Source organism: Protopterus annectens, chromosome 6.part0, assembly GCF_019279795.1.
Source record: "Protopterus annectens isolate FY-2018-M chromosome 6.part0, PAN1.0, whole genome shotgun sequence".
Classification (NCBI taxonomy): Eukaryota; Metazoa; Chordata; order Ceratodontiformes; family Protopteridae; genus Protopterus; species Protopterus annectens.
In genome coordinates this window covers 1,081,775,589-1,081,794,504 of record NC_056737.1, presented here as the reverse complement: position 1 = coordinate 1,081,794,504, position 18,916 = coordinate 1,081,775,589, and the positions used below count along the sequence as shown (strand labels likewise).

Genomic DNA, 18,916 nt, shown 5'->3' with positions numbered 1-18,916 from the left:
TTCCACATCTGTTATCCCAGCAGGACGGTCATCTGCTCAATGTCAAGCTTCACTCTCTTCCTCTGACAGCCTGGCATATTCTGTGTTGAAACACAGCAGGTCTCAACTTCCTCAACAAGTTTTAAATGTGATTATGGAAGCTAGAAGACCTAGTACAAGGAAAGTGTACGCAGCAAAATGGAAGAGATTTTTATTTTGGAGTAAAGCAAAGAATTTGGAGATTTCTGAGCCTAATTTGAGTATGGCTCTTCAATATCTTACTGAGTTACTGGACAAGGGTCTGTCCTTCTCTTCCATCAAGATTCATGCTGCAGCAATCTCAGCTCACTATGATTGTGACCCACCATTGTTTTCGCATCCTTTGTTCAAGCAGTTTCTTAGAGGGGCTAAGAATATAAGACCCCACGTAGAGCTCCTACTCCTGCTTGGGATCTCAATTTTGTGTTGGAAAAACTTACTCTACAACCTTTGAGCCTGCGGCTACTGCTGAATTGAAATATTTGTCTTGGAAGACTGCTTTTTTGTTGGCTATTACTTCTGCAAGAAGGGTGTCTGCGTTGCAGGCCCTTATGGCAGTCGAGCCCTTTTGATTTTCCATAAGGATAGGGTATCATTACGTACTAATCCTTCCTTTATGCCTAAGGTGGTTTCTAGTGTGGCTTTAAACCAAACTATTCATTTGCCTACCTTTTATGCAGACCCCCAAAATAAAGGGGAAAAGATTTTGCATACTTTAGATGTACACAGGCAATTGCGTTATTACTTAAGCAGGACTGAGGATTTTAGGCAGTCTCAGCAGTTGTTTGTTTCTTTTGCTTTGAGTTCGCAGGGCAAGCCTGTGTCAAAACAAACTATTTCTAGGTGGATTGGCTTTTGCATTGCATTTTGTTATTCCCATCATGGCAAGGAAGTTCCAGCTGGGATTAGGCCTCATTCCACTAGGGCTACTGCCACTTCAACAGCATTTCTACGGGGGGTGGCAACTAAGGATATTTTGGAAGCAGCTACTTGGAGTTCAGTGCATACTTTCTCTAAGCATTATCACCTTCCTATCTACTCTAAGTCTAGGGCTGGTTTTGCCACAGCTGTTTTGCAAGGCATGTTGTCAGCTCCTGCTTCTTTATGATTTGCCAGCCTCCCTTACCTCTGCTTTGGGATTCTACCCAATAGTAAGGACTGCAGCAATGGAAGACGAAGAACATAGTACAGTTTTGTACCTACCATAAATGTAGATGTTCGAGGATTCCATTGCTGCAGTCCAATTTACCCTCCCTCCTTCCCTTCTGTGTTTAGGGGTGGTTGTGTAGGTGATTTACCTGCTTATATTTTTGTATATATTGTTCATGTTTTGGTGCAGGTATTTTGGGCCTTGTCTTTTTAGGGTCTTCTGACATCTGGGGCAAGAAAAGACTGAGGATATGACGCCGGTCATGCGCATTAGTACCCTGACGTACTGACGTCAGTCTAATGCGCCCTGACCGACGTCAGCCTTATACTCTGGTATTCGGGCCGACTGGATGCGGACTATACCCAATAGTAAGGACTGCAGCAATGGAATCCTCGAACATCTACATTTATGGTAGGTACAAAACTGTACTTTTTGATACCTACAAAGATTTGGAACATACTATGTTAGGTAGTCCAATCTCACCTTCATTTTTACATATGGGTTCGGAGCCGATCCTCGGCTCTGACTTGGCCGATTTTCAAGCTCGAAGACTTCTGGTTGGCTCGTGGCTAAGCAGGTATCCCATGGTGCACCAGTGCAATCCCCAGATCTCATTTGCCACCTCGACGAATTCGGATGTGCTTCTCTTGGCTCTGGCTAAGTTTTTGCAAATGTTCATTATTCTAGTATCTTTTGCATAGTTATTGAATATATACATTATAGGACTTTATTTTTATTGTCTTGTGGTTGTTGTTAGTGGTATCCTGTGTACCAGTAGTTAGGCGCAATTGTTTTGGCAGTTTCACCTTTTTTGCTGTTATTTACAGTTAGGATTTACCTAAATTGCCTTGTGGCTTTGTGTGACTGGTATAGTAGTCTCCTGTATTTCAGTAGTTAGACACACTTGCTTTTTTCTTGTCTCGAGAATGTTTGGCGAGTTCGCCGTTTTTAATCAATAGGGGCTCCTATTGATTATTTCCTGTCAAGCGATTATTGTTGACTGGTGGTCTTTAGCGGGGACCCACTAAAGTCTTAATTTCTTACAGTTGTTAATTTGCTACCCTTGAGCGCGCGCGTGTGTGTGTGTGTGTGTGTGTGTGTGTGTGTGTGTGTGTGTGTGTGTGTGTGTGTGTGTGTGTGTGTGTGTGTGTGTGTGTGTGTTGTGCCTTCTTGGTCTGTTTGAATTAGAAGACCCGGTTCTTCACAGGGCTAGGCCCATTTAACTTAGAGGAACTAGTCCTCGTGTTGCTTCCACTGTATTTTATTTAAAATATTCTCCTGTGTGACTGAATCTGTCTAGTGAAAAATCTGGGTTTCTATCTTACACCAGGCTAGGCCCGTTTAACTTAGAGGACCTAGTCCTCGTGTAATTTGTCTGCAGGGCTAGGCCCGTTTTAGTTAGAGGACCTAGCCCTCAGTTATTTTCTTTCTCTTTCTTTTCCCCCTGATTGCTTGTGAGTTGCAATGTCTAAGGATAGCAAGGAGCACAAATCCTCTGGGTTTAAAAAATGTTTGAAGTGCTCCCAGAAAATGTCTTTGACCGATAGCCACAGTAGCTGTGTCTACTGTTTGGGAGCCATCCATTTGCAAGAATCATGTTTGTTCTGTCATGCTTTCTCACCTAGAGTGCTGCAGGAGAGAAAGAACAAACTGATACTCAGGGGTCTCTTGAAGCCAACCTTCGAGGAAGCTTTGTCTGTTTTTTCGGCTTCTTCGTCTAAGTCAAGATTTGACTCAAAATCTAAAGGTTCAAACAGGCCTTCTCTGGCACTGGCTAGTGTTTCTGAGCCGCCTACCAAATTAATAAAACCTGCCTCCTTGACTCCTCAGTCTTCGGAGCCGAAGGAGAGCACTGTGGTTTCGGAGTCAGTCACAGATACTTTGGTGCCGACTGCTGAATCCTTGCAAATAGTTGACTCTGCTTCTCAGAGCCTGTCTGTAGAGTCCCTTTGATGGTCAAATCTCCAGTGCCTGCTAGGTCGAGATCCCCAACCTTATCTTTCAGGTCTTTCAGGAGTCTTTCAGAAGAAGATGTGGAGAGAGTAGTACTGAGACTCCTCAAGTCGTCTGCCCTGCCTAAATTTTTGTTGGCTCCGGAGCCACTCGAACCAGTCTTGTCTCCATCCGGAATTCCTCCTCCGAGTCATGTTAGTTTTTTGGAGCCGGAGTGCTTGTTACCAATTGGGGAACCCTCAGTTCTGACTCCCCTTGCTGTTGCATTGGAGCCGACTTCGGCTCCATCCGTCGTGTCCAGGGACCGAAGCTCTTCTGTCGACGCCAAGGAGGATGTTTTGAATCGATCTTTGTCGGTTTCGAGCCTCCCTCTCGGTGCATCCGCCAGGGTGAGCTCGGACCTTGCATCTATCTCGGAGCCGATGGCTCTGGTCGGTCCTTTGTCCCTTTGGAGCGGGGACGGTCTTTGGAGCCAGAGAGATCTGCTTTTAAGATGATGAGGAGTGTGCTGTCACAATCTACAGCCCCTGCCAGTGGTACAAGCAGTCTTCCTCCCAGGGCTTCCACTTTACTCTCAGTCCCTACTCTCTCCAGAGACAGCAGAGACCCAAAGCCACAGGAGCCACCGGCTGGTGGCCCCCACTCTTCCAGGGCATCCCCAGAAGGTCCTTTTGAGGAGCCCCTGCGGAAGAGAGTATGCAAGAGGAAGCATATTGACTCCCAGGATGAGTCTCTGACATCGGACACTGACCTCGATGAGTCGAAGGCGTCCCCTAAGTCGTCCTCTGATGATGTCTCCTTTGTGGACATTCTAGAGATCCGTAAACAGAGGTGCGACTGACCCACTGTCAACCCTTCTGATGAGGAGCCAGTGTACCTGAAGGCTTTCAGGTCTCAGCCCTCTGCCTCTTGGGTGTCTCCACCTTTCGACGAGCTAATGGATCTGGTTAGTCGGAAGGTGTGGGATATTCCCAATGCTATGGAGCCAGTACCTAGAAGACCAAATAAGTTCCTGTCTGCCCCTCCTGGAAAAGAATTCTTGTCTAAGGGCGCATAGATCCCGTAGATGCCATGGTGGTGGTGGCAGCCATGAAGAAGAAGTTAGCGGAGACTTCTTCCTCTGTACATCCACCAAACAAGGAGTCTCAACAGATGGGCAGATTTGGGAAGCGCATATTTAGTTCAGCGGCCTTTACATTTCGATCCCTGAACTATCTTACCCATTTCACGAGGTTGCAGAGGGAGCTCCTCAAGGAGTTAGGAGATTCCATACAGGGTGCTTGTCCTGAGGGAGTCCCGGATAGGATCTCTGCTCAGTTGTCCACCCTAAATTCCATAGTTAATCCTCCATGTGGCTCATATCTCATGCAGCTGATGAAGCGAGCAGAGCAGCGGGTTCAGGAGTTGCCCTTAGGCGCCACTCCTGGATGTGCTTGTGTAATTTTGCGGAGCCGTTTAAGTCCACCTTCACCAACGCCCCATTTGATGGTTCCTCTTTGTTTGGTTCCAAGGTGAAAGATACACTCACTCGGTGTGAACAGGAAGGAAATACTCTCTCTGTCGTGGGAGTCCGTTTTACCATCCCCTCTCAACCATACCCCAAAGGTCAAAGGGGAGGTAAGATGTGGTTCAAAAAGTCCCAGAGGGCCTTTCCAGACACACAGAGTAAATCCTCCTTCAGAGGTAGAGGAGGAGGAAATGGTAGACATCGCACTAGAGGTAGGGGCGGTCCGCAATATCAGCAAGGCCATGGTTCCTTTCGAGGACGGCCTTATCAGTGCTCCTGATGTGGGGCCTGACTGCGTTTCTCTGGGGCCAATCAGGGGTCGCATCTCTTTGTATCCAGAAGCCTGGCTAAATTTAACCCAAGACAAGTCGGTACAAAGTGTTGTTACCAGAGGATATATCATACCCTTTTCCCTTCCACTGTTTGTTCCCAAAAAGATCCCAGATGTTCCACCCAATCACAGGTCTCAGGCAACTGTGGAGATCAACAAGTTGCTCTCAAAAAGAGTCATCCAGCCCGTGCTAGCAGACCAGATAGGATCTGGAACTTACTCCAGGTTCTTTTTAGTCCCAAAATGAACCGGAGACTGGAGGATAATATTGGACCTCCAGCAGATTAAACAAATCCGTGAAAAAGGACAAGTTTCGGATGGTAACACTGCAGTCGATACTCCCGTTGTTAGGGAAAGACAATTGGATGTGCTCTCTAAATCTCCAAGATGCCTACTACCATATAAAAATGGACAAGGCGTCAAGGAGGTATCTGTGCTTCCGGCTGGGAGCCAGCCGTTATCAGTTTCGTGCTCTGCCCTTTGGTCTCACCACAGCCCCCAGGGCGTTCAAATGCATGGCAGTAGTGACAGCTCACCTGAGACATCGGGGATTCCAGGTGTTTCCGTATTTGGACGACTGGCTCCTGACCGCCCCCACCAGGCATCTACTTCTCCAAAACAGGGACATCACCATCCAGCTTTGTGCTCAACTAGAGATCTCTATAAATTGGGAAAAATATGCATTACTGCCCTCGCAATCTGTGATTTTCATAGGCGCAGTGGTAGACACAGTGGATATGACAGTTCATCTTCCCGCCGAAAGAGCACAAAACCTTATCTCACAAGTTCAGCGACTTCTCCCACTTCGGAAGGTCAAAGCAAAATGGATTCTTCAGCTTCTTGGAATGATGGCCTCAACCATTCTGTTAATACCTCTAGCCAGGTTGCATATGAGAATCCTTCAATGGCTCCTGTTCTCCCAGTGGTCGTTCCAATATCTACCGCTGAATCACACTATTCTGCTGACAGAATCATGCAAAAAGGACCTTCGTTGGTGGATAGCCCCCAACAATATGTTCACGGGAGCTCCCTTTGTACCTGCCCAACCCGTTACCACTGTGACCACAGATGCCTCCCAGGTCGGGAGGGGGGGGCATTATCTGGGCAGGACGGTCCACGGCACATGGCAAGAACATGAGGCTCATCTGCACATCAACGTTCTGGAGATGAAAGTGGTGCTTCTGGTGTTGCAAGCACTTCAGGACCTTCTTCCTCCAGGGACGATTGCAATACAATCGGACAACATGTCGGTTGTGTGGTATATCAACAAACAGGGCGGTACCAGATCTTACCCACTCTGTCAAGAGGCCATGCGAGTTTGGGAATGGGCGATTTCTTACCAGCGCTTTCTGGTGGCAACGCACATTCCGGGGACAACCAACGTGATAGCCGACAAGCTGAGCCGGGCAATCCTGCTGCCCCACGAATGGTCTCTGAAATGGGAAATAGTGGAACAGATTTTCCTAAAATGGGGACAACCTTGCTGCGACCTTTTTGCCATTCCAGTCAATGCCAAGTGCAGCAGTTATTTTTCCCTAATTCCCCCTCCAGGGAAGCACCCAGAGACGCTCTGGTACACGATTGGCCCACGGGACTTCTCTATGCCTTTCCTCCTTTTTCTCTTATCCCCAAAGTGATACAGAAAGCCAACCGACTGGGAAGCAAGTTGATCCTCATTGCTCCTTACTGACCTCGTCAGGTCTGGCTTCCCTTCCTCGAGCCTCTTCTCCTGGATGATCCTTGGATCCTGGACCCAGTTCCAGATCTATTGACCCACATGTCGGGTTCGCTACACCCCTCTCTCCATGCCCTCAAATTGACAGCTTGGCTGATCCAGTTCCATCTCTAGTCAGGCTTCATGATGTTTCATCATCAGTGTCTCATATTCTTTTATCCTCACACAAACCATCAACCAGAAGGCTGTATGACAGTAAGTGGAAAAGGTTTTCTATTTGGGCACAAAAAATTGATGTGGATCCTACACAGCTCCCTTCCCATAATTCTGGAATTCCTTTTGGAGCTTTTTCAGCAGGGATCTGCTGCAGCCACCATCAAAGTACAATTGGCGGCTATTTCACATTTTTATTTGGGATCTCTCAATGTTAACCTTATGTTGCATAAGTTATGTAAAACATTCTTGAGAGGAGCCACCTTGCTGAGAACACCTTTACAGGAACCTGTGGCTTCTTGGCACTTAAATTTTGTGTTGTCCAAACTAACATCCCCTCCTTTCGAATCATCTCATTCAGCTTCCTTAAAGTACTTGTCTTGGAAGACTGTGTTTTTGGTAGCCATTACATCAGCCAGACGTGTTTCTGAGCTACATGCCCTGTCTATTAAACCACCTTATTTAGTTTTTCATAAAGAGAGGGTTTCTTTACGTACCAGTCCTTTGTTTGTCTCCAAAGTTTGTTCTTCTGCCACATTGAACCAGTCCATTGAACTCCCAGTCTTCTTTCCCAATCATGGCAATGCAGCAGAATACTGTTTTCACCAGTTGGATGTTCACAGACAGCTGCATTTCTATTTGCAATGGACCAAAGAATTTTGGAAGTCAGACCAGTTGTTAGTTTCCTTTTCTGATTCCAGATTGGGTTTGCCAGTTTCTAAGGTGACATTGTCTAACTGGATTTCGAGTTGCATAGCTTTCATCTACAGCTTGGAGGGCAGACCCTCACCCCACAGGATCAAGGCTCACTCTACCAGGTCTCTGTCTACCTCTACAGCCTTCCAAGGCAGGGTATCAATTGATCATATCTGTGCAGCAGCTACGTGGGCTACCCCTCACACCTTTATTACTTATTATAAGTTGGATTTGGCTTCTAGGGTTAGAGCATCCTTTGGCTCCACGGTGCTTAGGAGTATCTTCTAATGAGCCACCCAAGATTAAGGCCACGAGCCAACCAGAAGTCTTCGAGCTTGAACATCGTCCGAGTCGGAGCCGAGGATCGGCTTCGAACCCATATGTAAAAATGAAGGATGAGATGGACTACCAACATGGAACATTATGGTGAGTACATAACTTCTTTTTTACTTATACTTATGTTGGCATATTGTATTTTCCTCAACATATTAAGGGAAAGACTGATTTACTTGTAGCTTGATTAGTCTTGAGTTGATCAGTTTATTAATTACTGTTATAAAATATCACAAATTTCACTTTGTACGTTTCATTTTTAGGTATAAAAGAAAAGGGAATTCCTGCCTTGGTATTAATTCTAGAAAACAAAGTATAATTTGGGAAGATTTAAAATCAGAAAAGAAAAAGTCACAAAAACAAGATGACCGGTATTATACTAAAAACAGCCGTGCACTTCTGGTCACGGATGGACTGTCCGTTTACTGTAGAGATCATTTCCAGCGACTGGATAAGAGCAGTTTCATACCAGTCCCAGAATGGAAGGATGAGGCTGTTGAAACAACAGTGACCTCAGAATGGATAAATCCTTTGGGGATTTATGATGATGTCACCACGTTGTGGTTGCAAGGGAAGGGAAAGTCAGAGCATGAAGACAAGAATCCTCTGCCTGGTAAGCAGAGTGAGAACATAAGCAGTACCATGATCGCTAAAGTTGAACAATTCAGTAGAAAGCTCAGAGAGAATCCAGACAATATAATGCTTTGGATGGAGTTTGTTTCTTTTCAGGTACTCTTTAACTGGTTATGAACATGTTGTTTCTTGACCTGTTGTGTGTATTAATGGTTACAAATTTATTTAATTTTTTTATTGTATGTGTGCGCACGGGTGTGTGCACGTGTGTGCACGTGCGTGCGTGTGTGTGTGTGTGTGAATCCGTGTGTGTGTGTGTGTGTGTGTGTGTGTGTGTGTGTGTGTGTGTGTGTGTGTGTGTGTGTGCGTGTGTGCGAACACCTTCCATATTCTATGCCATCATGCCTTATTAATATGTCCCATAGTTGGTGATGGTAGCACATTGCAAACAGCATGCTGTACTTAATGACATGTAGCTATGTTTAACACAGATAGTCACATATTTCATCTTCCTTATCCATTCACTTTGGTGTTGCAAGTTGTACAGATCTTCTGAAGTGCAGGAAAATCAAATGTGACTGCTGTCACCTTTGTACATGAAGCATTTCTGTTACATTCTCAGATGCCTTCATGAAGCGTGAGAAGAATGTTGTCTACTTAAACTGTTCATCTACATTTAAAGAAGCACAGGTTTATTGGTATGAGTTCACAGCCTTATCTTGCATACTGTCTGATTTTTGAGCAAGTTACTAGACCAGATTAAAGGTCTGTCTGTGAAAATCATTTGCAGCGGTAATTGTTACAATTTCCTATCCTTGGGTCTTCATCTTAGCACAGTTTTAAAATTTCTTTAGCTCCCTTACTGGAGGAGTGTACATGTCTCTTTGTGTCACATGTCATAACATTGTGCATTAGGTTGTAGTGCTGAGTCCTTCTTGTGCCTTTTCTGCTGAGTGCACAGTTCATATACCAGTCTTAACTAATACCATTAAAAAGTCCCAGTGTTCAGTTCAGTGTCTAGATAAGAAAATCCTTGCAAGTGTTCCTTTCATCATCCAGTGAGAATCTAGAACCAATACCAACAGTGTCAGTACTAGTTGCGAGAGCAGTACAGTGCCAGAAATGTTACAAATGCCAGGTTTTCATCTCAACTACAAGTGTACAATGTGTGAGAACTTTGAAACTTGCATCACCTTGAGAAAAATAATGGCATTGGAGTGTCCACAGCTGAAGAACCATCAGGAGAGGATCTCTTGATACCAGTACGAGGTCAGTGCAGACATGTTGACAAAGCAAGGAGTTAGTCGGTCAGGCATCAGCCAGTGTCTCCCCTTGTAAAGCTCTTCCTTAGCACAGTGCCTTGTTTGTGGCACACTATTGTCCCTTCTTTTTTGTCCCCCTAGAGGGGGTTTGATCCCATGTCCATCCTCAGCTGATGAAAGCATCAGTAGGGAAGTATGCCCTGCAAGCCAGCATAGGTGGTGGGGGTGGGGGGTGAGGGTGGGGGTGGTAGCTGTTGGCATTAACTTTCTCATGTTGAACTGTTTCATGCCCAGTCTTACTCAGGCAGCTTATGTGGAGCACGTCATTGAGTTCCCCTGTGAAAGCTCAATGGTTGAATTATAACTTCTGGATTAGGAAGAAATACTGCCTCCCCCCCAAGCCAAAAAGAGCTTACAAGAAAAAAGTTGAGGTGACTGTTACAGGTCCTTATGAGCCATATTGCCTCACAATGATGCCCCACTCAGTGAGAGTTCTTACACTTTTTGGTGTATGGTGTGTTCTGTCCTTGTGGATCCAGGTGCACACCAATAGTAAGCATGACTTGCAAGCACAAGGCCAGTGCAGACTCTTTGTTAACAATGGACACCTCAGGCATGCAGCACCATGAGTGGAATACATAGGTCCAGCCTGCTTTTCAGTTGTCAGTTGACAGTCCAGCTGAGCTTTGACTGTTTCCTTTGAGAGACAGGGTAGGGACTGTCTGCCCCCCAAGTCTCCTGAAGAAAGACGATTGTGAAGGTGTTGCGCTCCTACTTTCTTAGACATGCAGGGATAATGATATGGGATGGTGGACAAGGGGTATAGTCTGTGGATCCTCTCCACTGGCCACATTTATCCATGTCTCATGATTCACACAGCTGGCACCAGAAGAGTTGAAATACTAAATGTGCAAACAGGTGGATCACTGAAAACTCCCCAAGTCAAGTTTGACATCGAGAGCAAATGGGAAGTATGCAATGTTGTCCTGGTCTGTGGACCTGTGTCATCCTCACCAAGGGTAATCTTCTCACCGAACAGCCATCACTGAGGAGTTTTGGACCAAGTTCCACTGCCCTTTTCCAACTTCCCAATGCACTCTGCGCCTTCTAGGCTCCCATCTCCACTGTAGTTGTAGTTTGAATAAACTATTATATTCACACACACACAGACACACGCACACACACGCACACACACACACACACACACACACACACACACACACACACACACACACACACACACACACACACACACACACACGCACGCACGCACATGCACACACACACACACAAATACTTTCCAAGGAAGCCTAGTAATATTTCCCAGTACAATAGCTTTCTGTCCTGGCAAATGTGGATTACTGCCACCACTCCAGGTCACCTAATTGGTGAACTTAATTTATTGTTGTTTTTCTTCTTCTTCTTCTTTCGGCTTTTCCCGATTAGGGGTCACCACAGCGGATCACCTGTCCGCTCATGATTGGCAGTGGAGTTTTACAGTGTCGAGTTGCCAGCCCGGCGCCCAACCTTCCACAGAAGGCACACATACACACGCACTCACACCTAGGGCCAATTTAGATTGTCCAATCCACCTGCAGCATGTCTTTGGGATGTGGGAGGAAACCGGAGCACCCAGAGGAAGCCCACGCGACCACAGGGAGGACATGCAGATTCCACACATAAGGCACCCCAGCCGAGGATCAAACCGGAGAACCTCTTGCTGTGAGGCAACAATGCTAACCACTGCACCACCGTGGCCACCCTAGAACTTAATTTATTGTTCTTCTGTTGAGAAAATAAACTATATACCTATAAGCACAAATGGTAATGTATACCAGAGCAGTTTGGCTAGTTAGAAATAGAGGCCAGCAGCTGGTTACCATTCACAGTAAATAGCCTGTTATAGGTTAATAAATAATTACAACAATAAATCGACCTCAGACTTTTGAAGGTAAATAAATAGAAATGCTTTACTGAAAAAAAGTTGTTGTTGGACAGTGCAGTTGCAAGTTAAATATGCAGTGAAATATATAATTGTACAAGGAAAACAGCAAAAAGACACAGTCTGAGCAGATAAAGTACTTGAATAACTACAGTATCTGAATTTTCAGTACATAATAGGCAGAAACAAAAATACAGAAATAAACTCACTAGTACAGAGCAACAAGTCAGTCGATACTTTGCAAAGTACTGGGCAATACTTCTACCATTAAAATGATGGCTGTTATTCAACAGTTTCAGGAGAGAGGGTCATTCCATATGATCCCTGGATTAATATCTAGTAATGGGTCATCAATGGAGAAGGCATATCACTGAGATGCTAGTCTTCCATCTTCTCCCTTCAGTGTGTTGCTGTCCGTAGTGCTTTCTGGAAGCTTTCCATGAGGTAACTTCTTGTAGACATCAGTTCTGTCCTGTTTTAGGTAATGGATTTATTGTATCCCACTGGCTAATAGTCCTCAGAGAGGAACAAAATATGAAGTTAATTACAGATCCCGATAAACAATTAGCTGTTCAGTATAATAACTACCCTTCTACAAGAAGGAAGCTCACAAAATCTTCTAATTACTTTATACAATTTTTAACTTCATAAACAGTCCCAGATTTTGTAGTCATTCAGCACAACAATTATATTTTCTGTTTTGCATTTCTGCTGCACATTTTATATTCTATGTATGTTTTCTGTACTTTTACGGAAGACCACAGTTGTAAGTACTGCTACAACCCTCATAAACCTTTTCTATGCATTTAAAAGAACAAGAAGCACAATTCTTGTACATTTTTTCAGTCATGTATACACAATCGACAGATTTATTACAGTCTGACCAAAAACAATGTCAGATCTAAATAAAGACATCAAATTTCTCCTTGAGCTCTCATAATTTTGGCTTGGAGTTTAGAGCCATTTCAGGCTTTTGTGCATCTCTACAGACTGGCCTGTAACCTCTCCCTCTTCTTTCCTGAAACAGTTGATCAAGCATCTTTGGTAGGAGGATGAGGAGCCATGGGCCATCTTTCTCACTTAAACTTGTCATGAAGGATGCCATTTGTGCAACCTAGACGTTTTGGGTTTCAGCTCCCTTCTCACTCTGCAGTGGAACAATATTCTCAGTATCCTAAGGCAATCTTATATTTGATCTCTTTTGGGCCTCTATAAGCCCCAGTGACCAGCCTGGTTGCTGCATAATGAACCTTCTACCACCTCAAACCTAAGTCTTTCTTTGTTGTCCCCGTTCCAACCTTTTCTTAATTACAAGGCCTGAGAAAGCTGGCAAAGTTTTCTGATCCTGAGGTCAGGGAGTTTCAGGAAAAGATTTTATAGTAGCTTCCTCACCAAATTTCAAATAGCCCCACTATATTTTGAGGCTGTTTCATGCCTCCTTGAAGTGTTGAACCTCTAAAATCATTTGCTTGCTGTTAGTAAAGGTTAAACACAGATTGCTCAAGACTGTGATGTGCAGTTTTGACTGTTATGCAACTGTGGAGTTGGTCTTGGCCCCCTCTGTTCTAGTCCCTATATCCATCATGGACCAAGGGTTAGACATATCCTTTGTGGCAGTTGGAGTGAGTTGGCAACAAGGGAGAATCACTGTTTTCTTTTCTGGGAGAAGGAGCAGAGAATACCTCTGCCTAGCCAGATTGAAATACCTGTCTCTAGGGAAGTTTTACTTAGCAAAAGTGTGTCTACTTCTTTAGACATTCCTGTCAAAAAGAAGCAAAAACTTAGACCTGTGTCTTCTCCTGCCTCATTTACTTTAGATGAGGCTGATTTATTGGGCTTAGCTCCTTGCTTTTTCACTTTCTGAAGAGGTTCACTATTTACAACCACAGAATGATTGTGAAGTGGCAACTTCTGTTTTTTCTCTTCTCTCCATGTTTCTGATTCAGATGCTGAAGAACGTATGGCTTCTGCCATTCCCTTTGAAGTATTCTCTTTCTGAAACTATTCCCAGAATGAATCAATTGTTTCAGTGAGAATATAATGACATTACACTATCTCTGAAGAAGTGTTATGATTTATGGAAACTGGATTTTTTTTAACCCTCTTCAATTCCTCCTAATGATCATTGTATTGATCACTTCTGCAGTGGCCGTAGCTATATATATGGGTTATATCCTGCCAAGGATATAATAGCTGAACAGCTTTCAAAACTTCGGGGCACCTTCCACATGCCCAAATTGTCAGGCAGCATGAGCTGAGCTTGCTAAAACACAAATTTGGGTGCAAAGTCCTTCAGAGATTACCTGCCAGCAGAGAGAGAAAGAGGCTGAGTCTTGGAAGGACAGTGCTAGGAACAACAAAAAATAAATGTCTGCACCCTGACATAAAAACACACAAAAACAAGAGGGATGGAGGGAGTGTAAATTTTACTCTTAGCTGTATGAGTAGATCTCCTTCCATCTCCCAAATGTAGTTATCTAAGAAAAAGTGTTCTGGAGCCCCTGGAGAATGGACAAAAGTTTTTTTTCCCCAAAGTGTCTGGAATCTCTCACTTGGGTGAGAGATCCCCTGCGCAGATTGGGGATGTTCTTCGTGTTTCAGTGTTGCAGTCATCACACTTGGGTTATCTGCCTGCAGGTAGCCCTCAGTTGGCCCGAATACCAGAGACTTAATATTTCTGCGTTGTTTGCTGTCGCTCCAGGACTGGTCAGGTCATCAGGGGTATAAAAACAGGCAGACAACACCATTACATCAGTCTTTCTTGCCGAGGGGCCTGAAGCAGAAGCAGTTCGCAAGTGCTGGTCGGCCGTTACCTGAATTTTCGTTTATGAATTGACTAATCCTAAAGTCTTCTAAAGCTAAGTACCCCATTGGGGATCCTTTTTTCTTGCTCTAACCGATCTCCGAAAAACTTAACGATTGTCTTACCCATGGAAAGCAAATACCTCACAGAGATTTTCATTTTTACTGCATCACCTGTTTAGGCACAGACCATGACATACCTCACTGTCGGTTTTTTGCCTTGTTCAATGCCCGAACCATTCGTCGTCGGGCTCTCATTGTCGGTAAATTCTTTCGCTTTCGATGTTCTTTGTTTTTCACTGTTGCAGTCATTACATTTGGGTAATCTGCTGGCAGGTTGCCCTCAGTCAGCCTTAATTCCAAAGTCTTGGGTCCTGCGTCGGTTGCTGTCTCCTCTTCCATGATGTCAGGTCGTCAGGGGTATAAAACAAGCAGCCGACGCCATTTTCTTTAGTCTTTCTTGCCGCGTTGTGCCCAAAGCAGAAGCAGTTCGCAAGTGCCGGTTGGCCGACTTCTGAAATTTTCGAGTTCGAGTTTCTGAACCGAAGTCTTCACTAAAGCTAAGTACCCCGTTGGGGAAACTTTTTTCTTGCTCCATACCGATGTCAGAAAAAGTTAATAATTGTATTACTTGTGGGAAGCAAATACCTCATACGGATTTCCATTTATACTGTATTCCTTGCCTAGCCCCTGATCACAATGTGCCTGGCTGTCGGTTTTGTGCTAGATTTAACCAACGCACTATTAAGCGTCGGTATATTTTTGCCTCAAAATATTTTGGAAACAGATTTAACTACCCTGAAATGTCGTCTGATAGCTATCCGACTACTGGAGTACACAAAAAACACAAAGAAAAGGACAGAGACAGACCGTCGAGGTCCAAAACCGACGACAAAGCTTCTCCTAAGCCAGTCGGCGGTTCGCCGGTACTCAGTGAGGCACTTTCGCAGCCCCTGATACCCGCTACTTTTGAGTCGCAGGCCCCTACCAAGACCCATGTGGAGTCTGGCACGTCGTGAGATACTCAAAGTATTGTATGCATGGACGTCTCTCACTCGGATGGGTCCGGAGCCGCTGAGCAGGCACCGGCTTCTGAGGGTGTATTCAGACCTCAACATTTTTATATAAAACCGACGACAGCTGCAAAACCAAAGACAAAAGCAACTTCTAAAGCTAAAAAACTGACGCATGAACCACGTGCACAGGCCGCTATGCCTAAAAAACAGATAATCAAAATGGCTGAAGACCTTGTTACCTTGATCAGGGGTTCCCAACCCCCTCCTGATAAGAGGCCTAAGCAAGACACTGATTATGAATTTTCAGATCACGTTTCTATTTCTTCTGATTCCTCTTCTGATCAGGAATTATCTATACCTCCCTATGAGGATTCTGATGCAGAGGAATCTATCCCATCTGCATCACCTCCTGAGGATTATTCATTTGGAGAAACCTTGCATACTTTGAGGGAGCATTTTCACTGGGAGAGTCAAGATTTCTCAGAATCAAAAAAGAGGCTCAGGGATTTCCTTCTTCTCCCTCAGCACAGGCCTTTAGCCATACCCCCTGTTTTAGACATTGTGGATGATGTGTTTTCGGAGTCAAGCTTGACTCCTGACTCCTTACCTCCGGCTCCCAGCAAGCCTGACAGATATTACAGGGTCCCTGACTCACACAAATTTTTATTTAGAAACCCTGCTGCTGACCCTGAAACTATTTCACAGGGCCCAAAGGGGAGTTAAGGCCTCAACAGCAAAATATCCTACCCTCTCTGACAGAGATTCAAGGGCACTGGATAGATGGGGAAAGAAGGTTTATACATCTGCAACCTTGGCAATTAGGGCCTTAAACTGTCAGTTTCATATGCTCAAGTATCAACAACATGTTATGGGATTGCTGAAACAGAAAATGATGTTGATTTCTGAATGTGCAGAAAATAAAGAATTGCAGGAATTATTGCATGCAGCTGAACAAGTTGGAAAGCATACTTTGCGATGTGGTTTTGATTCCTTATAGGCCTCCTGCAGGGCCGCAGTTACTGGATCTGTAATTAGGAGGCATGCCTGGCTAAAAGAGCAAAATTTGCCTGATCATGTTAAAGCTGAATTACAGGATGCACCTTTACAGCATGATGCTCTGTTTGGTATTAAGGCAGAAGAGGTTTTAAAGAAAATGGAAGACAAAGCTAAGTCTATGCAAACTGTAAAAGACTTCTTACAAGTGCAGCCACTAAGATTCAGTAGACACTGGCCTACAAAAAATGGGTCCTTTCCTGTGTCCGACAGAGTTCAAAGGGGCAAATCCAGACGCCCTAAAGGCTCCAGATACCAGGCTCAAGATTCTTACAGGTCAAAGCAATGGGGTGCTTCTACCTCCAAATCTGGAGGAGATAAAGCGCAACCCTACAGAAAACAGTCCCAATGACTTCCCTCTTCCTTTACCAAGCACTTACCTTTTGGCAGCACCCTTAGGGGGAAAATTAGCACTTTTTGCTCAAAATTGGCAGTTAATAACCCAGGACAAGTGGGTGCTAAACATAGTATCACAGGGATACAGATTCCATTTCCATACTCTGTCAATGGCAAACGGTTGGTTGGATCTGCCAAAAAATCAATGGGCAGAGGCACAGAAACAGGTTACATCCCTCATGGATATGGGGGCTATTCAGCAAGTACCAAAACAGGAAAAAGGACAAGGTTTTTACTCAAGACTGTTCTTGGTACCCAGAAAGGACAAGGCCTGGCGGTCAATACTGGATTTATCAATTTTGAACACATTCCTGGACATTCCAAAATTCAAAATGCTGACTTTGCAGCAACTTCTGCCCATGCTGGGCAAGAATGCTTGGCTGGTGACATTAGACCTAAAAGAGGCATACCTGCATGTCCCAGTAAGAGAATCGTGCAGAAGATACCTCCATTTCAAGGCATTACCAATTCTCTGCACTACCCTTTGGCTTATCTACTGCGCCCAGGGTCTTTACAAAGTGCCTGGCACAAGTAATTGCTTTTTGCAGACAAAGAAGTATACAAATATATCCTTACTTGGATGACTGTCTCATTCAAGCAGAGAACAAGGACATTCTTCTTCAGCACCTGGCGTTTGTGAAAAGGCTTCTAACATGCCTAGGATACACAATAAACAAAAAGAAATCACAACTGGTACCCTCTCAAAAGATAACATTCCTGGGTGCAAGCTTGAATACAACTGCCCAGATGGCTTTCCTCATGTCAGACAAACAAAGGCAACTGACTACTTACTTCAAACTGATGGCAACAAAAACCCAGTTATCTGCAAGACAAACTCTGCAGACTTTGGGCTTCATGGCATCCTGCATCCTACTGATTCCATATGCAAGACTGCATATGAGGAAACTTCAATGGTACCTAAAATATTTATGGAGTCAACATTGTCACAATCTGGAAACAATGATTCCTCTCATTCCCTGCCTGCAACAGGAGTTTCTATAGTGGGCAAAGACATGTCACCAAAACATCGGACAGGCCTTCACTCTCTGCCAGCCAAACCTTAACAACAGACGCATCAGATTATGCATGGGGGGCTCACCTGGCGGGAAGATGCAATCAGGGCATATGGACCCTAAAACAAATGCATCTGCACATCAACCAAAAAGAGATGTTAGCTGTTCAAAATGCCCTGACAGCCTTCAAGGACTTACTTCATCCAGGACAACTACTGATAAAGACGGACAACACCACGGTTATGTGGTATATGAACAAGCAGGGGGGCACGCACTCATATACCCCCTTTGCAGATTAGCCATGGCTCTGTGGGACACAGCTTTGACTTGCCAGGTACATCTTCAAGCTCAATTCCTGCCAGGAAAAACAAAATACTCTGGCAGACGATTTAAGCAAAAACCTTATGGACCCTCAAGAGTGGAAACTAGATCCACAAGTCTTCAGCATGATAACAAAGAAATGGGGGAGCCCGGACATAGATCTATTTGCCTCTCCTCAAAATTATCAATTGAAAAGATTCTGCATAAAGACTTATCACAGACAAGCATGGAAAGTGGACGCTCTATCCTTCAGTTGGAAAAAACTATCAGTTTACGCCTTTCCTCCTCTGCCTCTTCTTCCCAGGGTCCTACTAAAAGTCAAACAAGAGAAACCAAAGATGATACTAATTGCCCCGGACTGGCCCCGCCAATACTGGTACCCAATCCTAAGGAACTTGTCTCAATACCCAGCTTGGACCTTACCTCAAAGACCTCAATTACTGTCCTAGCAAAACAATCAGATCCTGCACAATCCACTCCAAACACTGAACCTGGCAGCATGGCTGATCATGTAGTTATGCAAACAACACCTCTCAGTAAAGCTGTGATGGATGTCATTTTGGAAGCCAGAAGGCCTAGTACTAGAAAATCTTATGCTGATAAATGGAAGAGATTCTGTGCTTGGAATCAAGCACAAGTAACTGATACAGCAGAACCAAATA

General features: G+C 44.6%; 1 protein-coding gene across 1 annotated transcript in view; it reads left to right on the top strand.

Moving 5' to 3' along the window:
* NRDE2 (NRDE-2, necessary for RNA interference, domain containing) overlaps positions 1–18,916 on the top strand; it is a 766,517-nt gene that overhangs the window by 246,086 nt on the left and 501,515 nt on the right. The window contains exon 5 of the mRNA XM_044073622.1: positions 8,140–8,605. Coding sequence (XP_043929557.1) covers positions 8,140–8,605 — 466 coding nt within the window. The remainder of the gene's footprint in view (positions 1–8,139; positions 8,606–18,916) is intronic.